The sequence below is a fragment of the Euwallacea fornicatus genome, chromosome 36, assembly GCF_040115645.1.
Source record: "Euwallacea fornicatus isolate EFF26 chromosome 36, ASM4011564v1, whole genome shotgun sequence".
NCBI classification, from domain to species: domain Eukaryota; kingdom Metazoa; phylum Arthropoda; class Insecta; order Coleoptera; family Curculionidae; genus Euwallacea; species Euwallacea fornicatus.
Genome location: NC_089576.1, coordinates 1,218,413 through 1,245,674, shown reverse-complemented (window position 1 = coordinate 1,245,674; position 27,262 = coordinate 1,218,413). Strand labels below are relative to the sequence as shown.

The 27,262-nt window shown below is 36.6% G+C and overlaps 2 protein-coding genes across 11 annotated transcripts in view; one reads left to right on the top strand and one right to left on the bottom strand.

Moving 5' to 3' along the window:
* The window catches only part of rdgA (retinal degeneration A), a 110,424-nt gene extending 86,008 nt beyond the window's left edge, over positions 1 to 24,416 (top strand). For 5 of the 10 annotated variants that reach the window (XM_066300355.1, XM_066300356.1, XM_066300352.1 and 2 more), the window contains 19 exons: positions 3,930 to 4,065; positions 8,848 to 9,051; positions 10,123 to 10,252; positions 10,973 to 11,100; positions 12,247 to 12,390; positions 12,659 to 12,868; positions 12,929 to 13,139; positions 14,495 to 14,687; positions 14,775 to 14,877; positions 15,057 to 15,143; positions 15,616 to 15,817; positions 16,397 to 16,522; positions 17,117 to 17,315; positions 18,013 to 18,150; positions 18,481 to 18,531; positions 18,778 to 18,841; positions 18,898 to 19,052; positions 19,435 to 19,598; positions 19,643 to 24,416. In XM_066300355.1, coding sequence (XP_066156452.1) covers positions 3,930 to 4,065; positions 8,848 to 9,051; positions 10,123 to 10,252; positions 10,973 to 11,100; positions 12,247 to 12,390; positions 12,659 to 12,868; positions 12,929 to 13,139; positions 14,495 to 14,687; positions 14,775 to 14,877; positions 15,057 to 15,143; positions 15,616 to 15,817; positions 16,397 to 16,522; positions 17,117 to 17,315; positions 18,013 to 18,150; positions 18,481 to 18,531; positions 18,778 to 18,841; positions 18,898 to 19,052; positions 19,435 to 19,598; positions 19,643 to 19,698 — 2,701 coding nt within the window. In that variant the 3' untranslated portion in view covers positions 19,699 to 24,416. The other 5 variants (XM_066300358.1, XM_066300359.1, XM_066300360.1 and 2 more) reach the window with 5 other exon arrangements.
* Positions 24,417 to 26,261: 1,845 nt separating this feature from the next.
* Positions 26,262 to 27,262, bottom strand: part of AsnRS (asparagine--tRNA ligase) — a 70,188-nt gene continuing 69,187 nt past the window's right edge. Inside the window, exons 10-12 of the mRNA XM_066300427.1 lie at positions 26,971 to 27,220; positions 26,707 to 26,918; positions 26,262 to 26,657 (exon numbers count right to left, since the gene is read on the bottom strand). Coding sequence (XP_066156524.1) covers positions 26,474 to 26,657; positions 26,707 to 26,918; positions 26,971 to 27,220 — 646 coding nt within the window. The 3' untranslated portion in view covers positions 26,262 to 26,473. The remainder of the gene's footprint in view (positions 26,658 to 26,706; positions 26,919 to 26,970; positions 27,221 to 27,262) is intronic.

The window sequence follows — 27,262 nt, the reverse complement described above, 5'->3', positions numbered from 1 at the left end:
CCTCCCGTTGTGCGTTTTGTGCTCCCCCCGTGGCGACCTCGCGACGAAAAGTACATGTTCAGGGGGTCAATCCTTAACAAGTGTAATCTCCATTATCGCCTAAATCCATCTATCACGTAAAAACATCCCGTGAAATTGAATCAAGCGAACGCGGGTCCATATGGCAATATTAATATTGGGGCTTCGGTAAGTGCCAGGACATCTCCTGATACGCCCAATCACTGTCCCGCCCGAGATAACCGAAATTTGAGGGTCGAATGTGCCCCCCAGTGAGTTAAATTGACGAAATGTGTAGAATAGCCCCGTTTTCGACGTCGTTTGTCTGGTACTTCAACAAAACGTCCACGGTACGTTCCGTCTAATGTGTGTTGGCTAACGCTTACACAGGACTTCCAAAATTATTCATTTCCGGTGGTTATTATTACTGGAAGTGAAGGGATCTACACGATTCAACACAACCAATGGATGGGCACATAACAAAAATCGTCCATTTGTGCCTGAGAAATCGGAAGTTTTTGCGATATGTCATGAGATTTTGGCCCGCAAGCTAGAGATACAGTGGGTCAAAAAAGTATTTGCCCACCAGTGATTATTTGCAAAATTGTATCAACTTATTTTTTGTTTTTTTATTAAATCGGCAATGTTATTGATATTTTGGAGAAATTTGTTTAGTTTAAACTTGATCGGTCGAAAGATGAGGCCGAAACAAGGTGAAATTGATATATCCAAACGAACGAGAATAATTTGCCTTCATGAGAGCGGTAAAAGTTACAGAACAATCGCCAACAGCGTTAATGTGCCATTTTCGGCAGTTCGTTATGTAATAAAAAGGTATGAAGAAACGGGAAACGTACAAAATAACCCCGTTCTGGAAGGCCGAACTAACTGAATGAGCGAGAAAAGCGATTTATAATTAGAAAAGTTCAAAAAGATCCATTTACTACCGCTCAAACATGGACAACTGATATCGCAACAACATCAGGAACAAATGTCCATCCCCAAACCATGAGAAACATCCCACATGGAGCAAACATTTTTGGAAGAGCGGCAAGGAAAAAACCGTTCATCTCCGAGGAGAATCGTCAGAAACGTTTGCAGGTCGCCAAAGACTACATGGACGAGCCTTTGGAGTGGTGGAGAAACGTAATATTTTCTGACGAAAGTAAGTTTTGTCTTTTCGGTTCAGATGGGAAACGGTTTGCGTGGAGAAAACCGAACACAGAGCTGAAGCCGGAAAATTCGAAACCCACGGCGAAACTTGGGGGAGGGAGCGTATTAGTTTGGGGATGTATGGGGTAGGAAATCTGGCATTTATTAATGGGATAATGACATCTAGGACATACTGCAACATAATTTAAGACCAAGTGCTGCTAAATCTGGAAAATATTTTTTTCTTCCAACAAGGTAATGACCCGAAGCATTCCGCCATTTTGACGAAGGAGTGGTTGCTGCGCAATGTCCCTCGCAGACTTATTACTCCACCTTCCTGATGTGAACTCTATTGAAAATTTGTGGAATACCCAAAAATTCGAAAACGGCACATTTCGAACAAAGAAAACCTGAAGACAGCTTTGCTCGAAGAGCGCTCCAAAATCCCCCTAGAACACGTTCAACCTCTCATTGATTCAATGCCCAGAAGACTAAGGGCCATTATTGATGCACACGGAATGCGCCCTAAATATTAGAGATAATTTTTTATTAAGTTAACGTGCTTTTTTCTAATATTTTTTGGATTTAGATTTTTGTGTTTTTATTTTTTATAATATGTATGAGTTCATATGGAAGAAAGATTTTTTCGTTAAGGTTTTATTTTGTAATACCGTGTATATTAAAATCATTAAAATGACTGCAAGTTTCATTTCTCGTTGTATATTGAAAATAACAGGAGCGTGCAGACACTTTTTTGACCCACTGTATATCTCTCGTGTGTTCCAATGATGGCAACAGAAGTGATTGTAAATCTATTCGGGAAAATTCGAGGTTAAACTAGCGATAACTAGTATATATATAGTATGTTATAGGATTGGTTTCGAGCAATGAATAAATGCAAAAAAAGTATATAAATTCCATAGTTTTCGGCGTTCTTTCATTTTCATTATTTTTTTTTAACGCGCCAGCGACAAAAACTGAATTTTTCAAATTTCCCTTTTCACACCAAAAAATCAACGAATGTTTTCGTCAGTAACTTCGAGGGGGCAGCACCGACGATGGGTCATTAAAACGTTTTTCCATCTAGACCAAAGATCACCAATAATCAGTGCGTAAATCTTGGAAGCGAATAGTGCACTTTTCGCATGTTTTAACGTGACGCAGGCAAACACTTTTCGCACGCATTCGCTTGGCGAAAATAAAAGGGCAAGAAAATTATTTGACGAGCGAAAGTTCAGATAAAAGTCGTTAATGAAAACCCAAAAAAATCTAATACGAATAGGGATATTCAAATATGCCACAAGCTCCGAATGAAATATAACTAATGATAAAAGTTATATCGCTCATGAGCCGACGAAATACGCAAAACACGCTCGGGCTATTACATCATTTACGACCATTTATCTTTTATCTTTCAGTGTTTTTACACGACTTACACACGTCAAAATTTAATCGTTTGCCTAATGTGAAACCGAATCAGAATGCAATTAGGGCTGATTGGCGAGATTCCTCACGCGGGGTGTTCTCGTGCGAGAGTAAATGCCCTCACTAAGTGATATCAGGTATGACAGCAGCGGGATGTCTTAAGACTTGTCTCGACGCAAATTTAAATCATGTTAGAATCGCACACGAATGTTAGATTTCCACACGACATTCCACAATTTATTTTCCTATATGAGGGTGAATTCAACCCCTCGCAAAGTTATTTCAGCTATGACACTGACGAGCTGCCTTGGGACATGTCCTGGCAAACAATTAAGCCCTACTAGATTAGTACACAACGTCAGATTCATGCTATATTAGAGTTATAATTTTCTAATGGGGGGTTCGTTCCCTCTCGAAGTTAGTTCAATGATACAGTCTTTCTCGTCGTAGACGAGTTTCCAACGCCGTGCGTATCCACCCTGTTGAGCATTTCGTATTATGCACTAGTCACATGTTAAAAATGTTATCCACTCGTCTCCTGCCAAGGTTTTTGCGAGACTCACAAGGTGTCTAGGAAGGTGTCTTGGTATCCCTTTAAGCCGTGTCGCAATAGTGTGTGCAAAGTCAAATGCGGTATTCCGATTTTTCATACTTCGATGTGGGCATAGGTCCGTCCCCCGTTGAAATTGATTCAATTATATGCAAATCGGATTTCTTACCCTGAGCGTTGTATAAAGCTCAAATTTTTACAAGTCACAATTTAATATTCATTGGGTCCGCTGTCAATATGAATCTAACTTCAGCCAAGCATTCATGTCCGCTTTCTCAAAACGATCATGGATTTTCCTCGTCTTTGAAGCGTTAAATTACCTCGAAAAATACTTCTCCTCACCTCTGTTGAAATTACACTTAATTTCCTCCGAATTCCCATAATTAAAAAGCCTAAAAAATCAGAGTTTTCACATGAAATTTCTCGTGGACCTCGTGTATCTCATTAATTGTATCGAGCTTACGAGAGTGGCAGAGATTTTCCTTGGGATTGCAGGAATTAGTCCTAATTGAGTAATTATCTCGAGATAACTGGTAAACGAAACAGCACAGCTTTCGTCTCGAGTTTCCTTAGAATTAGTGTTTCAGTTCGGATCCGTCGAAAGGGGAATCATGAACACTCCATGGGTAATTATTAGCCCCTGAGAGATCTAATTTGTGTTTAGATTGTGTTGAGTAAGAAGGTTTTAGGGTCTCTTGTGTTACGTATGCGGTGCACGTCGATCGAGAAACCTACGGTTGTGAGCAGAGACCTATAAAAGATTTTTATATATGAATTGGTAATGATGGCTATTTCATTGTTGCAGAAGATCGACTGGTCCGCCGGAGCGGCTACATAAGGGCACTCCAGACTGGAGTGAATCAGCTACAATCGGAGACCACCTGTGGGTTTCCACGGCTGTATCGGTGGAGTTTTGTTATGTCGGAGACGCCGAATGTCAGGTAAGCACCATTTACCAAGAAATAAGATAAATTGCTTTCATATATCCTATTGCTCGCAATGAGAAAAATTCCGCTGTAAATCTTTCTGATGAACGAGTTTCCCCGAGTAACTCATTTCTAAGACTGATATTCCAGCCGAAATTACACCACAGTTCTTCAGATTTATCAGAATCTTGTCACCGTCACGAACGTAGATGTACAGGGTGACTCGGGAGATGTACAAACTTCGATACGTTATTCCGCGATTAATTCTAAGCAAAAAAGTTCCCACAAACATACGACCAGAGAGGCTTCGTTCAGGATATACAGGGCGATGAATATGAATTTTGATCTTTTTTTTTTAAGTATTCCAAAAATGGTGTTTTAAAGAAATTTAGCAGAGAAGAAGTAGTGATTAAAAGACGTCTTTTGCCATGATAGTAAATAAAGCCTGTGGGCAGTGGCCGCTAGAGCAGCCGTGACGAAAAACCATTTCAGCGTGATCACCGTGAGTAAAGGGTTTCGGCATTTTTAGAACTTTCGTTCAAAGACGAATTTATATGACAAAATGGCGAAGGACTGAAACGATATTATAATTTAGACGTTATTTCACGTTCGAAGTAACGCAGTTTTAAAGTGATTAAATGTCAAATGTCATAATACATATGATAAATTGACAATGTTACTGCTCTTTATTTCTCGAAAAAGGCGCACTTCACGATAAACGTTGAAGAAACCGGCATTTGAGAAAAAATAGGTGACGATTGGAAAAACCAGGAAATCGGTTCGAAAAAACAGGGGCGTGCCATTTTTTTTATTTTTTTTATTTTACCAGTTCGTGTTTCGCACGCCGCAGCTTACAAATTTTATTTACTTTTATAGCAAGAGATGTCTTTTAATGGCGACTTCTTTCTTTAAAGTAACAACAACCGCTTTTGAAGTATTACATAAAAAAATAACTTTCAAAATTAACATTCATCGCCCTGTACATCTTAAACGAAGCCGGACATATGTTTGTAGGGGCTTTTTTGCTTAAAATCAAATGTGGAATAACGTATCGAAAGTTGCACATCTACTGAAATGCCCTGTAGGGAGAAACTACAGGGTTTTGGCTTTAATGGCACACCTGGGTGGATGAAAAAACGATTAAAATTTACGCGCCTGATTCGGTTTTTTATTTGCCTCAAGAATCCCTAATGTTGCATGAAGACAATGAATCTGGATTTGCTCGAAGTTACGAGAGTTGCAATAAATCCTCGAGATTTACCTGGGGCACTATCGCATAGACCGAAAGTAATATCGAAGTCTCAATTTTCGAGAGATGCCGATTTTACTGGCAATATTAGATCTATCGATGGGGTCTAGCATATGCAGGATTTTTGTTCGGAAAGTAAATGGAAATGTCGGTGTCTATATCAATAATTTCAAGCGAAATAATTTCCGCAAAAGAAATAATTATTCTCCTCGAAGTTCCTACGCGTTCAACTTTGGGGAAGTTTAAAACTTCCAGAAATTGATACCCGCCTCGTTCAGTTATAATTTGATCGTTCATTTAAGTCCTGGAAGCCAAGAACAACACCATCCGAGAAGAGCAATTCGCCGTTCAATTAAAATTTTATTTGTAATTTTCACTTTATTATTTGCGCTTGCAGGGGAGATAAGTCCATTGCAATTCTTAAAGATCAACACAACCTCGTCTACGATATCTCATCGGTGACACGTGCCGAAAAAATTCACGTGGATTTCTGGGTTATTTTTTATTACAGAACTGCGGGGTAATATCGTTTTAATAAGGTCTCAAAATTGAAGACCCGTAAAATGCCAATTCCACCTCGGGTTATACATTTATGGCCCTTATTTATTCATGTGCCATATCGTAATGTTTTAGCTTTAGGGTAATTTAATGGTGAAACTTTCCCAGTACATACTCGAAGAAAAACTGTCTTAAGCTGAGGACAGCCTGCAGGATTTGGTAAAATTAGTTCCTGGTTACCTCAGAGCTTAAAACCAGTAATTAGCAGCAAAGTTGTTATGAAATTTCATTTTGGTATGAAATTGTTAGTGGCTAATTCGTGTTTAGAGTAAATCCGGGTTTTAATCTTTGGCCCTGAGCTGATCCAGGTTCCTATTGAATTGCGAACAAATAATAAGAGATTTTCCAATAAAATCCATTTGTGTCATCGAGGACATGTGTTTCGGGCAACTTTTATGGCGTTGTGTTCCAACTTTACAAGGAGTAATAAAAATCGCCTGCCATTCGTCCATCTAAAGCCCTGGAAATGGAAAGGCGTATAACATTAAAGAACACCGACAAATACGAGTTTTGTGTTCTGATAGAACAGTAAAAAGCACAGGGAGTTAAGCATAAAATATCGGTGGATTTGGTCCATATCCATCTCGGGGCTTTAGGCGATCGTTTGGAATTCAGAGAGGACGGATTTGAAACTGGTGTCATTATTTATATATCCAAATGGAAAACTAACAGAGAGGATGACAGCAACAGACAGTCAGTATTTCTGCAATAAATCCGTGAGTTCGAAACGAATGGAATTTAAACATGGAACTCTGCCTATCGTACGTGCCAACTTGGGAAGTAAAAAATGCGTTGAATTCACTTAATTTGACACAATAACACTATTAGCAGTGAAGTAGAGAGAAGGGCGGAACCCTGCGAATGGGCCCCCAGTGGCCAGTTTCGTTGTCAAGGGAAAGGCGTGATACTAAATGTTATTATACCGAGCGTCTGAAGAGCATTCCAAAAGAACTCGAAGGCATTTTGTTGAGAGGTCGCTTCCATAGCTTTGCCAACGTTCGACCGACCCTGTGTCTCTTCCAGATTTCGGGATTCCGACAGTGAGCCTCGAACTCGAGCCACTCTGTGATAATATAACAACGTTAGCACCTTCGAACTCGAAACTATTACTTAATATTTTTATTCTCCAACCGTTTTCAAGACATTTTCATTTACATTTTTCGCTGCCGCAGATTGATGAATACCACCATTCATGACCTTCCTGCAAAATATTACACAGAAGCCATTTTTAACATCTTTTCTAACTTTTTCAATAGCGATAATTAATCACAACTGTATTAGCGCAAGGCTGTTTTCATTAGGGCGATAAGTAAATTACGTCATACTTTCACGAATGCCCTGAGTCTATGCCTTCACTCATGCTGAGATGAGAACTACTGGGAGCTCTCTAGCATATTTACTTGTACAATTGTTTCCAGGACACCCTGTGTAAATTGACATGAATTTAAGCATGAATGAAATATTTATGGAATTATAAACAATTTGAATAAAAAAGGAACAAACCCTATTTTGATTTGCGAATGAAAATCGGAATCATCATTGTTGCGAGATAATCTGGTAGAAGACCTTACTCAAACTTGATAGATATTTTAAAAAAAGATGTTCACCATCGTGTCAAGAATTTTTTGACCTTATAACATGTAATCATAAAAAAGTCGCAGTAATTGGCGAACAGTAAATGCAAGAAGTTGATTATGCTATTTACTATTTACCATCAAACTTCTAACAAATAGACACCAACTAGTGAGTTCATCCAAGGGATTCCTTTAATATTTCAACGTCCACTTATGATTTCTCAAAATGATAATCCTTTATTTGGTACGTCTCAAATGTAACGTCATCTCGAGTGCAGACCCACAATTTCCCTTATCGTCATTTCGACGATTTGCTCTCACTCCATTTTGAGCCTTTACGGTTGCTCTGAGTGGGGATCTCAATCTCTGAATTTGATTTCTCGACTGTTCTCATTCCAAGGTTCCACGTTACTCCCTTTTGCAAGTCTAGTATCTCAATGGTATTATCAATTAAAACATAATTCCACATTTACGGTGGAAACTACGACATTAAATAACTTTCTAATTAAGCTCGTTCGAGCAGTTTCAATGTTTCCCAGCACATTTATAATTATTTTAGCTGCATTCTGGAAGTACCAATTAATACTTGCTGTATAAGAGGATTATCGTTACCCGTATTCCTTTCTTGGACTTTATTTACTATGAGAAACAATTATAAGAGCTGAAGTGGGAAAAATGAATGCCGCCAACTTTGAGGACAAAGGATCAGTAACAAATAACTATTCATACCTAATTCCATAAATACCCAAGATCGTAACGATCGACATTTGAAAAATAGGAAAGCGGATACCTCCCAAGATCACAAAATCGACTTCACTGCTCCCCGTTCTTTGCATATGTAGAGGATCTTTGTGACGTATGCTGGTGGTTCTTTCTTTCTTATCGCCTTTTGGTTATTCCCCTAATTACAACGAAATAACGACTATTATAGACTGCTTTCCAAACTTAACCTTCATCATGTTTTTTCCACTTCCAATGCGCAACTTCATTGTAAACTCGTCAAAGCGCTTAATTGCCGAAGAACTAATGGCATTTTTATGTTGCACCGGCTTAGCTGTATGAACCCCGATTTAATTACCACATAAACCACCCATTTACGGGGTGAAGGACAAGTGCTTTCCGCAGCCATCATAAATTTAATGACATTCTAAAAATTGGGACCCTTTACGCCCTACTAATTTTCCGACGTGTTCAGCTATAGACCGTAATATATTCATCATCATTATACCTTCAAGATATCATTAGCCAAAAATCCCAACTTTACGTTCGGGGATGTTTCAGGCCCTGTCGCGGCCAGAACGTTATAAATGGTTTAAGTTGCCTCTGACATTATTTTCGCCCTAAATTCCTTTGAGCCGTAGAGCTATTTTGTAAGACATTCCAGGAAATTTCGCAACAAAGCTTTTTCTATTTCAGAAACACGGAGGCAGATTTAAATGCTCAGCCTGCAATATTGTGTGCCATGAAGATTGCGTTAACATCCTAATGGAACGACAACGTTTCACGTGTAAACCAAGTTTCAGGGATGTGGGGGTGCGTCAGTACCGGGAGCAAACCACCATACAACACCACTGGGTCCATCGGCGGTCTGAAAAGGGCAAATGCCAACAATGTGCTAAAGTAAGTTGGTAAAGCATTTGCTTTTCTGCAACAAAAATCTAATCAATTGCAAAAAGGTTGCGCAGCGTATAGTGGGACGCCTGCTTTAGGTCCTGGTAAATCTCAAAATTGGTCATGTTTACATTGGAGTAGTGGGAGAGTTTCGTTCTTGGTTGCTTTTTTGAGGCAAAATATTCAATGTAAAACGTGAGGTTTCAAGAATAGACTGTATAAAAAATTACGTGGATTTATAAAACAATGAGGAAAAGCGATTTATCATATCGGGCAGGACAATTTGTCAGTGTCTTCTGTGAAGAAGGTAAATAGCCTCTTCTTGAAATTTCTCTTTCTGTGGAATCTTAAACAGTTAAGATTGCTTTATGGGAGTGTCCACAAACCCTTTAAATTAACGACAATTAATTCATCTATCGGTGTCAGGGAACGAAAAAACATCTTCTTTCCACCACAATGAGGCAGGAAAAGATAAGGTTAATAAACCTAAAAAAAGGCCTTTAATCTCTTAAAATCTTCTCCCCTCCGAGGACTTCAACAGGCTTTTCATTCTCCGGTCAAAACCCCTGCTTTTTTCAAGATAAATAGTCAGTAATAAAAACACCCTTAAGCAAACTCCTCTGAATAGATCCTTATTAAAGTCTTTAATTGACTTACAGTCCTATTTTTGCCTCGCCAAATGGACAATGATATTTCATTGCTTCCGTATAATTTTAAATTTCACTTTAGCCCAATTTTAATCATTCCTCGTTTTTCCTTCTGTGGGCGTCCCTTTCGAGTTTGCCTGAATGTATCAAATAAACTCCCGCAGCTTCTTTAAGCAGCTGAAAATTCCTTTGAGAGCACCCTATGAAAAAGGTTTCCTTAATGTTTCTCTCGGTAGATATAGCGCTCCACAGGCCCCAAGTGAATTGTTGCTCGATTAAGGCCTGTTTGTACAATGCAGTTCTTAATGCAGTTTTAAATTCCTGCCCCTCATAATGGAGGGCGTAAAACCCACTTTAGGGGGCATATAAAACCTGAGTCGAAACACGAAAATGTAACAGTTGCTTGTTGAGGATGAATTATGTCTTGTTTCAGTCATTCCAATCAAAACTATCGTTTAGTTCCAAAGAAATAGTCGCAATATGCTGTTCGTGGTGCAAGGTAGCCTACCACAACAAGGAATCTTGTTTTAATATTCAACGAATAGGAGAAGAATGTAATTTAGGTAAGTTCGATTTTCCAACGCTCTTATTTGTAAAATAACCTCCACCTTCACACTTTGACCTCCAATGTTATTGGAACCTTAACGATAAGGCTTTCGCATGTTTTCTCATTACATTTCCCTGATTACCCGGTTTTAATACATGAATATGGGAATAGAGGGTAGAAATAAGGAAACCTCCGACGCCATTCGGTTTTAAAAGAATATTCTGAAAAGAACCGTAAAAATGTTCTTGAAAACTGTGTAAATAGTAGGTTTCCTGAAAACAGCGTCATCCATCTAAAAACAAGAGCGGAAAAACTTCCTCGCTTTGGCAATTTCATACCCAGTACTTTCTTTGCTTTAATAATGCCTTTTATGTAATACGTTTTTCAATGTTTACTTGCAACATTAAGAAGCAACGTTGAAGATTTCAAAGAAACTCTATAGCTGGTTCTGAATATTTCAGGTTTCGACTTCTTTTGCTTTTGTACTTCAGCTCTAAAACTATAATTTCTAAAATCATTGAACTTTATTTTCCTTGAAATTTCGCAAGATTTGACGCTTTATGATAATAAGCTTTAAGGAATCAACATCACATTTCTCTAATAGTATTATAAATATTCATGTTTACTTTCCCGTGCTGAAAATTGCATATGCAAAACAATCTCCGAGTGCATGTAGGAAGCTTGCGGAAGCACTAAGTGCAGCAGTTGATAATTTCTGAATTTGCTTTTTTTCCAGGTGTACATAATAATATTATAGTTCCTCCCTCTTGGATCGTGAAACTTCCAAGGAAAGGGAGCTTTAAATCAAGCCTACGAAAAGTGCCAAAGAAAAAGGGATCAAATAAAAGAAGAGTTAGTAATAAGGTAATTATAAAAAATAAAACAATCTTTCGTGTTTGTAGTAAATATACGGTTTGTCCAAAGTTTCAACTTTTTTCAAAAATCAGCTCATATCGCTTTGAGCATTGAGGAGATATCTCCGTCTTAAACGCATTGTGTAACGTGAAGGTAAAACCTTGATTGCATTTACGTGAAAATGTGCTTTTACACAATCGGCTTATTATCCAATTACAACTTCACTAAACAGCAATAAGGGCAGAAGTTCAGGTTCTAATTATAATTAGTTCAGAGTTCCCCCTTGAGATTTGACCGTGTGATTATGCTTAAATATGGAGGATTATTAATTATTGTTCCATTAAGTCTTTTCCATTAAAATTAATCAATTTGTTTTTCGACATCCACAAAACGGAGTTAATTAAAATGCTCCATAAGCGGTGTTGGATAAATAATAAAAACTATGCATATTATGTTTAAAAAAACTGTTAAAGAGACAACTTCAAGTGAAGAAAACGAAAAAGACATGCAAAAAAACGTGTATAGGAAAATTCCGATATAATGAATGAAATGAAGGAAAAACTAATTTGCCCAAATGTTCGGAAAGCATTTCACTCATTCAGAACTTTTACTCTTTGAAACTTTCTTTTCTTTATAACTGAATTTCTTTCGGAGTTGACGCGATAATCGTGCGATGAAAACATAATAACCATCAACAAATTCGTGCAATATCAAAATTACTACGAATTAAAGCAAAATTCGTAGTTTTGCCTGTTTAAACTCCCATTTGCCCCCATTGTTCGTCTCCACCTACGCCTAACCTAATGTCAAAAGTTACGTAGTACGTCTCTTTTCGACACAGTGTAGAAGAATCAAAGACAAAGACGACTGCATAATACGTAATAGATGGCGCTGAATGTGAGCTGTTGGTCCTTATTTAATATTCGCACAATGGGGGCAAATGATAGGTTTAACATCCAAAGCAGCCATTTTCTTCTAGAAATTCCTGTCTAGTGTTGATACGTCAAAATTTCTAATTATTTTACCAGCTTTTTTATGTTTATAATGCAGAAAACAGTTTTTGAGAGATATTTATCTGACTCCGTTTACGACCATGAGCTTGGCCATTTGTTATTTAATTAAGTTCCTAACTAACAAGCTTTTTCCCGATTTCAGGATAAAGAATATAGAACTTTCGTGATCAAGCCCATTCCATCGACAACCGTAACTCCTGTGATCGTTTTCATTAACCCTAAATCCGGGGGCAATCAAGGCTTAAAACTGATGCAGAAATTCCAGTGGCTTCTCAATCCCAGGCAGGTAAGTGTGTTTGTCCCAAATTCCCCTGTAACTCGCTCCTTAATAATCCCTAGTTAAGGTACTTCAAACCAAATTGTAAAATCGTGAAATCCGTTTTCCATTTTTCTATCTACTACTGGAAGTTTTACGATGTAGCTCCTCTCGAGGGATTCGCTCGGCAAAAGCCGGCTTTCCTTGCCCCGTTATTTATTTATCTTACTGCATTTAAATTTCCCAGATATTTGTTTGGGGAAACAATTGCGATTTGAATATAAAAATAAATCCGCAGGTTTTCGATCTGACACAGGGAGGACCAAAATTTGGGCTGGACCTTTTCAGGAAAGTGCCCAATCTGCGAGTACTGGCCTGCGGCGGAGATGGAACAGTGGGCTGGGTGCTGAGCGTGATAGACCAAATCAAAATGAAACCGGCACCCCCTGTGGGAGTTCTCCCTCTGGGTACTGGTAATGATTTAGCAAGGGCTTTGGGGTGGGGAGGGGTAAGCCGCAGCTCTTAATACTTGATGATTTTGTTGTTTATTTTCTTCTTTTTGATACAGGGTTACACAGATGAACCAATTTCTAAAATATTGACCAATATCAATCACAGCGACACAGTGCTTTTGGATCGCTGGTGTTTGGACGTGGAGACCAACCCCAATACAGAGCAGAGCAACGATGGCAAGGACACACTACCCCTTAGCGTGGTCAATAATTACTATTCGTTGGGTGTGGATGCGCATATTGCTCTGGAATTTCACGAAGCGAGAGGTAAGTAAATCTTAACAGTTTCACAGAAAGCACAATAAAACCAAGTTTTTGATTTATTCAAACATGTACATAGCTGCACAATTTTTCATAGCGACACGACGCGGACACTCAGCCATATTTCACCACCGGTGAGGGTGTTCAAATACGTCAGCACAAATTTTAATCGTTCCCTGTCCACGTACTTTCAGTTGAAATTATCAGTGCAGATTAACGAAAAATGTCTTCAGGATTTTCAACCATAAATATCAAAATTTTTCATTAAAAAAAAAGCAATTTTTGAAATCCGCGACAAGTCATGATACACCATTAATACCCCAAAAGGCGCCGGCATTGCACATATTTGGAACAAATGGGCCAAGACCGGTTTAACCCTGAACGGAAATTGCTTCTGAATGTTAATTTATGGTTATTGGTAGATTTGATACTTTGCAGTCTAATACCTTCCACTGTTCCTTGTTGAAACCGTGGCAATAATATTCAAATTACCGGAATGGCAAATAGAATTTCAGTTTATGTTGCATCGTATTTTGACTAACTCTTTTTTGTAATTTGTGAAAACATTGCTTTTCATTAGCATTTGCTAAGATCTACTACCTACGGTTTTCGATGCTATTCTTTGTCTTACTATACCATAAAAAATATCACTTATCCAAGAGTCCTTTGTACTATTTTTTTGCAGATTTGATCGCTCTTCTTTTTAACTAGGTTAGTTCTATGGCAAAAATAATTAATAGTTTGTTTGAAGTTTTAATAGCGGCGAATCTGACCTTTTGACCTTAAATTTTTGAGAAAAAATTATTAATTCATTAGAGCATTAATTAGACCTTTATAAATAATGTTATTTAAAACTCTGACGTTCTTTTTTGCGCCGCTCTATAGCCGGTCTCTTTATAACTCACTTAACTATTCGTAAATAAAATATCTAAGTCGACGAGCACATAGGAGGCATATTTAAAGAGCAATTTCTCTCCTCAATCGGAAAGAAAATAAGCGACGGTTAGCTCCTTATCCGAAGACCGCGATTTCTCTAAACCGCCACAGTTTGACGTCAAAGCGATAATTTATTGATCACCGTGGTGAATGAGCCATAATACAAACAACGAAGTTGCGCCCACTCGCTCAAACTCCTTAAAGGATCAAAGGAACGAGAGAATGGGAAAAAGGATCTCGGCAAAGAAAGTTGTGAGAACGAGGGAAACACAAGGACCGATTTGCCCTTAAAGCGCGATAATCGCATTATAATTAGTAATAATTGTGTAACAAACTCGCATAATAAAAAACAATAGATAACACCTAGCGTTAATGAGTGGAGTACATAATTAAACTATAGTGGAAAACTATTGTCCTTTTTCTAGAGGCCCACCCGGAAAAGTTCAATTCCAGACTAAGAAACAAAATGTTTTATGGCCAAATGGGAGGTAAAGATCTGTTAAGGAGGAAATGGAAAGGGTTAGCCGACTATGTCACACTCGAGTGTGATGGTAACGACATTACTCCCAAGCTGAAGGAATTGCGAGTGCATGCCATAGTTTTCCTGAATATTGCCAGGTACAAGTTTATTAAATTGCTCAAAAAGTTTGTATTTTGACAAATGATATTTTTGGTGTTCATCTTGTTCTGTTGCCTTGATTGCAGTTATGGCGGTGGGACCAAGCCCTGGAGTAAAACGATGGGCACGTCAGATCCGAGTACCGAAGATGGGCTCATCGAGGTTCTAGGGCTTACAACGTATCAACTGGTAAGTAGAGAATAATAACAGTATGGGTTCAGGTTGTTCAACTTTTCAGTTCAGTTATATAATATCACGAAAATATGCTCAGAATTTCAAGTCAAAGAATCTTTGTACAAACGTTTACCATCAATGAGCTATACGAAGGTCGATGAGTACACCTTATTGAACATATTACTCTTTTCCAGCCCCTGCTACAAGCGGGTGGTCACGGAACGTGCATTACTCAATGCCGTTCTGCCAAAATTGTGACCACAAAAACCATACCCATGCAGGTAAGACCAATTTGAAATAAATTTTTGAAAACCCACAAATATTACCAGAAAATTTTTTCTTCAATGTGCACTAGATCACATTCTCCATTTGCAATAATCGATATTTAAAGCCTCAATCTTTAAACATATCTCAGTTATTTGAAACAGCACCATTTTCCTTCCCGATTCGGTCGAGAAACAAGGTCGACATTCTTTTAGCGCTTCACAGATGGCGCCATTATCAAAAACCATATTTACGTGCCCTTTATTCAACTAACAATTGTCGACCGCCTTATTGTCAAGAATCTGTCTCCTGATGAAAATTAAATGTTTATTGATAGACGTAGGGTAAGGAAACTTTCCACGTACAACCGAGTAACAATTGTAAGGAGGCTCATATTAATCAAAAGTTGAATATTGCACTACACATTAAGAATTCAGCCTGAAACTAAATTTATCTATCGTTGTTTTTGAAACTCACTCAATAATTTAGGTGGACGGGGAGGCGTGCAAACTGAAACCTTCAATAATTTCCATCAGCCACCTAAACAAAGCGACAATGTTGGCCAAAAGAAAGTCCGGCAAAGTAATACCACCTCAAGCGGCGTTACAGAACTTGAAGTACACCGTTCATAAGATTTCTATGCCTGACTACGAGCAACACCATTACGACAAAGATAAACTGACGGAAGCTGGTAAGTTTCCTCTGCAAACTCGCATTGTTGCTCTTCTTAAATGCTCCTTTAGTTCAGCAAGTTTAACGATGTCGTAGACGATTAAAGTTGCAGGTGGTTCTTTGGGGAATTCAACTTACAAAAGCCATTTTCTGCTACAACTTCCTGCAAAGTTTCGTATGTGATGTGCCTATATTAACACGTGTGTTTTGTCGATTTATCTTTTAACTTGAACACTCGAAGGTGCATTGTTAAGGCTCAATCTTAAATGTACGACTTTTGGAATAATAACAAGGCCAAGCGACAGTACGGCAATTAGCAATTCTAATGATACATATCGGCGGTTTGCGGTGGTGGTGTTTAATTTGCGCGCCGATGCAGCGTGGATGCGACGAGTTTCACGTGTACCTACCTATGTCGACACCATTTCCATAATTCGATTGTAGGTGTTGTGTCATCAGGCATAAGTTCGCAAATGTTTCGCCTCATTGAATTTGTTAAATGTCCAAAAAACTATTATTTCATTTAGCCTCACGAAACATACTTTGTTCGAAAATTCCTTCCCCGCATCAGTCTGATGGTCATAATTTATTTTTATAGCCATCAACATTGGATCTCTCGAAATAATCATCACCTCAGACTTGGAACAGGCTAGGACGCTCATTAACCGTTTGCTCGAAGAGAAAAAGGACCCCGCAAGCAGCTCCGAATGGTGCTTTGTCGATTGTAAGTCAAACATTTGAAAAGAATTCATTACTTCATTTTTTCTCTTTTTTTGTGGAGGAACAACGTCTTACATACCAGTGGGATTGTTGAAACAAAGAAATTGCACGCTATTTTGAACTGAAACTAACTGCGAATAATGTTAACCTTTTTGCTAACCGCCCCGATGGTCACCCTTCCGCATCGGTGTATGTGACGTCATTACCCCCCAAGAAAAATTAAATAAACAGTTATTCAGGTGTTACCCGAACTATTTAATTAAAATGATGAAATCTGAAACGCGTAATCTGGGGTAATCAATTAGTGAAAACATTCGTTGGGTTCCAGCATTAATACGCGGGAGGAATTTAAAATCGAAACCTAATTTAATTAGCATATACCCTCACGTCGGAAATATAGATTACTTCAATTCTCGTTCGAAGGGAACGCACCATTATGGAAAATTAATGGGATAACTCTGAAACTATTATCTTTTAATTAGAAAAGCGTAAAACGACTCAAGGGGGATATTAAAGATGACGGTGCATTTTTAATTTCGCCGAGCTAATTGACTTTTCAAAAGACCACGAAACTAGTTTAAGAGCTGGATTTTTCCAGCTTGTACGGCGGAGAGGTTCTTTCGCATTGACCGGGCGCAGGAAAACCTTCACTACGTCATGGACATCGCCTCAGAAAACCTCTACATCCTGGAATGCGGTGGTGGGACGGTTCCTCAAACCCCGGAAGACGAAACCGCAAATCCCTCACCCAGCTCTAATCACAAAACTTCGCTCGTCATTCCTGAGATGCGAATAAGGTGAATATTTAATTTCGAGCGAATGTAATTTGGCACCATCAAGCGCACATGACGCCAGTTGGAATTAAAAATGACTGAAACGTTTAAGGGTCCCCGTTTGGACGTATTGACCTGAAACGGGAGAACGGAGTGATTGATTGCTTTTGCAAACAGTGGGTGAATTAACCGTTTTGTAGACTAAGTTTGAACAATCTTATTCGAGGAGAATGTCGCATTCTGTCAGTACCCATTAACAATAAAGATTCATTCACCATTATAACGAGTGAATATTGATTTTTCTTGGTACTATGATGAACATTGATTTGTTCAATTAAAATTACATTCATATCCAGCTAATTCCACGCATACCGAGAGATCCCAGAATATTTTAGGCGAGGAATACAAGATTTTCACAAATATTTGGCACTTTCGAGAGAATTTTCAATCAATTTCTTTAAATACATTACTGGAATTTCTAAGTTTTTGCATTTAAACTTCAATAGAAGTTTTTAGAGCTTCTAAGGTTGTTGTAGATTCTTGTAAAAATTTGGTAGTCTTATAAAAAAAATAGTTGTAGAGCTTGATCTCAAGATTCGTGAGTCATAGAAAGTTTTGTCCTTGTTTTATAGCAATCGTTGTGATAAAGATAAAATTAGAGAAGATTAGGATGAGGACCTTTAAACTCACTCGTTTAATTATATCATCTCAATTTTTCCAGTGATGAAGGTAGTCTTGACTCACCCAGCGATCATCCACCCATTGCCTCTGAAGAGAATCAGGCTATCGACACCGCTGAAGACCAAATAAATGACAACACTAATGAGTGTCCGACTTGTACCGGAAATAAAATTCGAAGGTGATTTTTTAATTACATATTTCGTCAGATCTTGCACTTTAAACGTTTTTTCACAAGTCGCTGGTTAAACTACCGAGATGATGAACACTTTTCCGTCACTTTTAGACGAATTTTTTAAAACAAAAACATTATATTATCGTCCTCCAAGAAGTGCGCATTGATCTCAAGTTTTATGAATTTGCATAATTAGGAGTAAATCTCCTAAACTTGCTGTTAGTTATTAACTTTCTTTCAATTACCTTTTTTAAATAAAAGTGCTTTAATGAATTTTCTTAAGTAATTTTTTTTGAATTTGTTCCACCACTCGTTTACTCAATACTGCGCATGCAGCTTTGCGGAACGATTATTCAATTTGAATCAACAATCATGTAGTGCCTTTAGGTAAGAAATTTTGCCTGTGTGTAGATTTTCTTTATGTGTCCTTTTTAATACCTACGCTTCTAGAGTGTATTGGGATTTGTAGCCCGAACACTTGTCTACCATCTAGCAAAGTGACCTATTGCACCTTAAGCCTCCAGTAGATTTCGAGTATTAAGTAGAATTCCCCATTCTAAAAACCACTCAGATGTTATTGGCGTTATTTAATAATTTACATAACAGAACAACTAAATGTTTAGGTTTTTTCAGCATCGTAGAAGAGAAACCTAATGAGGAGCTCATAGCAGCTGCCAAAAGTGGGAATTTAACAAAGGTGTTTACAGATTAATAACAAAAAAATTATTAATTGACCAGTTGTTTCGATATTAGTTGCGAGAACTGCATACGCAAGGCTACTCCTTAAGGACACGTGATGCCACTGGTCAAATTCCTCTACATTACGCAGCGAGATATGGACACAAGGATATAGTGAAATACATCATTGGCAATGCCCCGCATATAATTAACGACAAGGACATTAATTTGTAAGTATTGTAGTTTAGGACAATTTGTAACGCTTTAAACAAAAACAAAAGTGTAAATTATTCTCTCTATCTAGACTTCCTGGTAAGAAAACCAGCAGTACAGAAACTTCTATTATTTACGAAATTTCGAAATTATAAGTCAATACGAATTTTCCATTTAACTCGAATAATAAATACTTTATAGTCCCAAAATATCTTTTATTAACTGATGTTGTACTATCGGTTAGAAATTTCATTTCAGTGGAAACGACTTCAATTTAAACTTGAGTCGAAATTCCCACGCTATTACCAATAATGAGATAAAAATGATTTGTTCATAGGATATTTAAAAAAATTCAACCGCAAAATTTACAAAGCAGAATTGCAAACGTTGTAATTTTAGGGGTCAAACTGCTCTCCACAAAGCGGCTGCTTATAGATGGAGGGACATATGTTGCATGTTAGTTGCCAGGGGGGCTAAACTAGACATTGCCGATCATCGGGGAAATACGCCCCGATTACTTGCCAAGCAGAACGAAGATATTGATTTGGCAGCCTACTTACAGAGTAATTTTTTCAAAATATATGCACTACAAATAATAGTAATTAAGTTCCAGGTCAGGAGCAGTTCCAACTCATCTCCAGTGACGACGGCACGTCTGTCTAACCCACATAACAGTTTATCGTGAAAAATGGTGTTAGAACATATCAAAGATAATGATAAATAACTAGTAAATCTCTTTTAAAAATTGTCTTCACTCTTAACACCAATATCACCATCTTTTTGACAGATAACAACTTTTTTCTAATAAAGTATTTTAGTAATAATAGGGATAAGGAGTAGGGTATTAAGGGAAAGATGTGATACTATGAGGTAAATACTTTTTATAGGTGTATGTCTCGAATTCTAAATAGATTTTAGTTTTTTTTTTATAAATGGCTCCACATTCATTATTATTCATACATGAAGGTGGAGACATTTTTTGAAGCAAATATTGTATAATACAAAGTTTGAAGGCCAAATAATGCCGGCAAGTAGTAAACAGGCCCTAAAAACCATAATTTCGTTTAAGATATATAAATGACGTGGTTAAGCTAACTCTCTATGATTAATAAATAACTGATATTAAAGGCCAATATTTATGTGTCTCACAAGGTACGTAATGATGTAAAGTGACCAAAATAATATAAAGGATAAAACTGTAACTTTTATACATATCACACCTCAAACATTCCTTCATAATTAAGCGTGTATATTGAACTGTAATACCTAATACAAGGAAAACAGTTAAGGATCTTAAAAATTAATATCAAAATTCAATCAAAAATAAACATTCGAAGTGCTTGGAAAGCTTGTAACGTAATACCCACACATATTTCCAAAAATGTATGTTAATGCGCATGCCTTGCTGTTTGCCGGGCAAAAAAAATTGAATGTGGGGGTGCCGATGCGATTTTGCTTTAGTTGTCAAGCCAGCATCCTTCGCCGTCTTCAAGAAAACTCAGAAAATTTTCGTGAAAACTGATTTTTTCCGGAAAAGAAAGTCAGCGTGAACGTGTCGTGAAATATTCAACACATGACTCAACACGGTTTATAGGGTTTAAAAGACGGTATTTATGTGATATTTGTGAACGACTTCGCTAGACGACTTTCAGATGACACTTCTACATTATCCGAAACTATCAGGTTAGTTTTATGGCTAATTTATTGAAGAATAGGTGTGAACACCAATTTTAAAGATGAAATTTTAATGCAACAGAGCGTAATCAATGATTTACAAACGCTTTTTTGTCGTGGGTAGTTTTTATATCACGGCAAGTACAATTTTAATAGTAGGCTTTGGAAGCACAGTTGCCACAACGTCTAAACATTGATATAATACTATAAAATCTACAACACCGTGAATAGTGCTGATAATTTTGACTTTTCAAAATTAAACAAATAAGTTTCATTTTTGTCATTTCTGACATTTATGTTGCGATTCTATAATTGTTTTTTATATCTGTAACCAACGGACTGTCGTAATTTTGAATAATTTAAAGACCGTAAGGGAAAAGGAAATTCTGCATTCTGAATCTTGGCTGCCCTAGAGCGACGATATATTTCGAATCAGCCCTCTAATTTTAAAATGTATCTAATTATATACAATATGTAATTGAATTTAGCAAGCCGTTCTCGCTTTAACAAAAGTTAATTATCTCCGATTGAGAGTTCACTATTTCACTACTTAAAATGCAATAATTTTCTAAAGCTCCTTTGAAAAGCAGGCATTGGCGACATTTTTCTTCGATGATACGGGATAAAGATCGAAACAACTTTGCGCCGTGTGTCTACTGCGCATCCCGGATTACTTCAAAAACGGCTGATTTGACGACGTCGAATTAGACTTATGTGCAGTTACTGCGCTTAGAATATTTGTAAAAGTCAATCGTCAACTATTTTAAGTCGAATTTCTATCGATTATATACTATTTTTCTGGTCGTCCAATTTATTTGATATTGAAATGCTCCGGTCTTTTGCATTTAACTTTAATAGCACCGTGTGAAAACTATAATGGAATAAACTACTTTAAGTTCTCATCTAGATACGTATTACCTTTTTAGTTGATGAGATTTTAAACAATTAAGAGGTAAACGGCAGGTAGCTCCAGCAAGATTTGTCATTATCTCAGACAGACAGTCGCACTCGATTTTTGTGATTAATCCACGTGTATTCGTACCAAGTTACAGAATCCCATTTTCGTCATCAACGGAACCAGAAATTTTCAACCGGAATCTAAATAATAGGCTCCTTAAATTTATATTGATGTAAGATCATTTATAGAATCGTACCATTAATTAACAAAGCAATATAGAATTAAAGTAAATCGTCTATCAATCGGAAGAACTTAAAAGTGCATATTGATTTCAAATTAATGCTCATCCTTAACGTTTTCCTTGCCTGATATTTAAAATATTTCAAATTGAGAATAAGCATAGAAACATGGCAATAAACTTTGACATTAAATTGCGTGTTTATTGTCTAGATGCTGTGTAAAGATTTCAATTTTTTAGCAGTCTAAAAATGTTCTTATTTACACATTTCCTTAAACATCTTTTTACTTAAATATCCAAAAAATTCTTATTCCGAAATTTCCTTTTTTTTGTCAAATCCGCAAATGTATAGTATAAACTATTAAATACTCGAAAATCAAAATTAAGTGTTGTTGGTGTGTTGACTTATGATTTGTTTGAAATATGCCCAGATCAGTTACGTTCAAAAACGGCTTTTAGGGTTGGTCATTTCAGGACAGCAGAGCTCCCACAAAGACACGGCATTTGTGTTCAAATCATCAAATTTAATCAAAATGAGTGATAGGTCTGGGGAAAATATCAAACAATCTTACTTATAATTTGTCTATTGTCATGCATTGCAAATGGGATTTGAAGACGTAGCTTTAGTAGTAGACTTTTTAACTTATGTAATATCGTACTTAAAAACTATATAAAAAAATCCTTCAGTTTTAAATTATTTGTGAAGATACACAGGGTGTGACAGATCAACTTGCAGATATTTCAGTGGGTGGCAGTACCCGGTAAAATAAGAAAAAATGCTAATATGTCCATAGTCAAAAATGTACTATTTTTGATATATAGGATGACAAAATTAGACTTTTTCTCCATTTATTGCTACTTTCCTGGTGCATACTCTTGATTAGTAAACTCAATCGTCATCACTTAATAAACACCTTAAGAATTTTTTTTTAAGTATAAAATGAAAAAAAATACTGAATGCTGAATATCGAAAAGCAAAATTAACCTTGAACTTAACTAAAACTTACCCAGACAGCTTAGTTATTTTACCCTTAATATTTAGTAGCTATTTATGTAAATTTTTAACAAGTTAAAGAAATCAAGAAGGCATTCAAATGCGAAATCATAATTCATACAGGATGTCCCAAAAAAGGGTAAGAAGCAAAAAATAGCACGTGACCGAGAAAAACATAAGACGCTGTATGTGGGGACCAACGATTTTGATATATATTTTTTAAACGTTCTTAAAAAACGCAGGGACAGGAAATTTCATTAAGTTGTCTTTAAGCATACGAAAAAACTTGCAAAAAATGAAAAAAAATCGAACTTTGTCTCCCTGTATGTCAAAAATGGCGCGTTTTTTACTATTATAATTTATTATATAAGTATGTTGGTATTTTCTTCTTATTTTGCCGAATACTACCACCCCCTTAGATATCTACGTGATGATCTGTTATACCCTGTATAGTAAAAAATTAAGCATATAAAAGTAATTGTAAATTATCCGATAATCTAAAATCTGTTTTAAACTTAGATGGAGTTTTTTCTAAATTGCTACTAATAGCACTGTTTTGAGGTTTGCTGACTTTTATAATGTATAAATTGCAATTTGTAAATATTCAGTGTTTATTAAACCTTTTTAAAATTATATTTACTATGTACTTACATGTAGTGAAAAAGCAATGAAAGGGACCTTAGAGTCAAAATATCTTGCTGGTATGACATAATAAGCTTAACAAAACTTGTACATTTTTGAATAACAATCTCGCTCGACTCTTTCACTAGTTCTGTAGCAAGAAATGTGATCTAAATCTAGAATTAAATTTTAAAATAAAAGAGTATAAATACTATTTTTTGTAATGGATGTAAACCGAAAAGCCATCAATGTTACTACTTATAAAGCATTATGGGAAGGCTTCATAATACATAAACATATTTTCATAACTTTCGATTAAAGTACAATCATAACCTCGTATGGAAGCAATACTAATGACTTTGTTAATAAGACTATTGAGTAGCTATCAATATAGTCAATGATGTAATAAACAACGGAAGAGAAATTTGACAAGTCTTTTCAGAAGGGTTTACATCTTCTCTTGTGATATACGCCTGTTGCTAATTTAATAGTTTATGTAAATAGTTTTAGTATTCCTTATTAAATTAAATACTAGAGGGCAGCTGCTATGATTACACGTAACACTATAATCAAATAAGATTTTTTTGCCATCACTAATAAGGGTCCAAGAGCAATTAATTTTCAATTTCCCGCAACAAATGAGAAATTTGTCCAATCGAATGAACTTGACTGGCCTTAAATGGCGCTGAGTGTTATGTGTAACTTCTCACGACTCTTCCAAAAAATTTTTCACGGGAAATTTTGATAAAATACGTCTCCTATAGTAGTTATCTAGTTGCACTTTATTTAATACTCGATTTGCGACACATAGTTTTACTTATAATTACGAGTTTATCACAAAATATCCATCATCAAAGTAATTATCCAACGCGGAAAGTCTGTTTGGTGAACTTCAATTTGCCAATCAGAGTTTTCGATGGCTAATAAATATGTCTGAAGTGGACTTTAAAATTCCATCCAAATGTAGTTTCATTTTCCCCCCATCGCCTTCAATCACTTTAAATTCTTTTCTAAAATATATATATAATTTCTGAGGCAAATCATCGTCCAAATCAATGAAATCCAAGAAGGTAAAGTACGGTGCAGTGGCGCTAAGCAATGCCACACGTCGTATCTCCAAAGTCCAAAGAGAGTGAATTCTTCACTGTGTCTCCTCGAGTTTGATGGGGCCACCGTTAAGTAAATTTTCTTTTAATTGAGGTAAAGCAATTTCCGTGGCCGGATTCAGGTGAAAACCGATAGAAACTCACCAAAAGCAAATAGTCAAAATTACACATAAGATCGATTCAAAGCCAATGTGCTCTTTGTCGATAATCTGAAGCATTTTGCAAATTTCATTTTCAGTTTTTGACTGTGTTCAGGTTAGTACTTTCATAACAAAGTAAAAAATCACATACATCTGAGCACTGGCTATAAACGGTTTCAGCAGAAAGAATTCGAAATTTGAGTCACCATCGGTGTGTGAAAAGTATTCGAAACGTACTATAAGAATGCCTAGAATGATGAGTTTAGCCAATAACACTATATAATATCGCACGCTCTAAAAACAACGTTTTCCTTGGAAAATCTATATAGCAATACAGCAAACGATCGATAACGTAAATTAATGCAAACCAAGTGTGGCACACATTATCGAAATGTTTACATTAGCGAACTCGATTTAATTATCAAACGATTTATTAAAGAAACGCTTAATACATTTACACTATGTACGAAAAGTCCAGCAACCCTGAAATATCTCGAAAAAATATACATAAAAAAAAAATACCTCATGTAAAAATTGAAGGAGATTAAAAATTCCATCATTCTGTGGTATTCAAAAAGTAGAGAGGATTCCTATCAATCTGTAAATTTTGTGATGTTTTACCAGTATGAAGGTCGTACCCTGGGTTATCCAACCACTGCCTAGCGGGTAAACCAAAATGTAGCGGTGCCCTATCTTATTAAAATCTTAGTAAATTTTTGTCCAATTGTAATTCGCCATTTTTATCCTGCCGATTCTCTAGCTCGTGGATTATCAACGATTTAATAGCATTTTTTAAAAGGTTAAGGTAGATTTAAGTATTCAAATTACCGTCAATAAACAAAAGTTCTATAATAGCATCTCCAAGGATCTCGACCCAAAAATTCAGTTTTCGTGGATATTAAGCGCTTAGTTCCCTCATAAGCTGAAAGTTTGAAGCACTCCAGAACATATAATGGTTCCGAGTAGACACAGACGTCGAAAATGATGTAGAGCTACATTGTTACGAAAAAGAAGAACAAAGAACATTCATTGGGCTAAAATTGATATGTTGTAATTTATTATCAATCAGCCTGTTGTAAATTTCATAAATAGTTCAATATTTACTCATCATATTGTACTGTATGTAAACATCCGTTTTTTGTCTAATAACATTCATATGCAACTGTCCTCTGAAAAGATTTATTTATGCAATTTGTCATCGTCAAGAATCGTTCCAGGATCTGGCACGGTGGTTTGCCATATGTTAACGCCTTGCAAATGTAACGTGAAAAACGTCTCGAATTTGGTTCTTCATAAAATTGGTTTGATTTCATTTATTTCTTGCTTTATAGTTCTGTAACCCATTTTTAATCTGATTGAGTGCACTTTTACCGACTTTCAAAATGTTTAAAATTCCTAACGCGTTGCTGCAATCGACTGGAAACGATTTACTTGAAAAGAAATTAAAGACAGGTTTCAAATAGGTGCCGCTTGCCGTTCAGCTATTAAACCTGCGGCAAAAGCCGTTAATTATTACATTTGTGGCGTTTTTGAAAAGGAGAAAAATCAAACAATCTTTTAATTTACATACATGTCTTTATTACTTAATAAACATAAAAACGTATACAAAGAATATCAAATAATTCAATACCTGGCCATATTTCTTTTACAAAATCAAGCAATAAAAATGCACATTTTTCGAAAAGCAATTAATCATATTCAGAAGTTCGACAAAATAAATAATTTTCTTTATTAACGTACGAACATACCAACTAAGAATAGGGTTATTTAAGGTTTGCAGTGATTCAAGTATCTGGGATACAAACACACCTCTCTAATGTGGTACCTGTTTAGCAACCAACAAACGAACCTCTCCAAGCCAAGGCCGTAGCCTCCATGAGGGCAAGTACCGTACTTGCGCTGATCGGTGTACCAGAAATATGGACTAGGGTCGATTCCTTCACGCTTGTAGCTGCGTAAAATATTTTTTATACCATATTTATCATTAAAAATGAACTTACCCTTCAGCTAATTCCGCCAAATCCCAAATCCTCATAGAGCCACCGACAATTTCTCCAACATTAGGCAGAAGAACGTCCACGCTCTCAGTTAATTGCGCATCTTCAGGACATTTGCTCATATAAAATGACTTTATATTGGCGGGGAATCTGCACAACATGATGGGCTTGTTGATCTGGTCCGTCATCTTACGTTCGGGCATCTCTGGAATGTCCTAAAAAAAGGCCATAAGTTTCGATTCGAACAAATCAGTAGGAAGGCAATACTTCTCCAAATTCATAAAATGTTCCGTCTTCCTTGGTAATATTGTTCTTTTTCAGATACTCAATGGCTTCGGAATAGTTCATTCGCATGAAGGGCCTCGCAGGAACTTGGAAGTCGGGGTTGAGCTCTCGCACGATGTGCCCATATGGGGATTTCAGCACCCGTTCTACAACGTCGCAGATCAGGTCTTCAAGACGGTTTAGTAAGTCCTCAAAGCTGATGAAGGGACATTCGGCTTCTACGTGAGTATACCTGAGATAGGAACAAAATAAAATAAATTTAATGGTTTCGCGG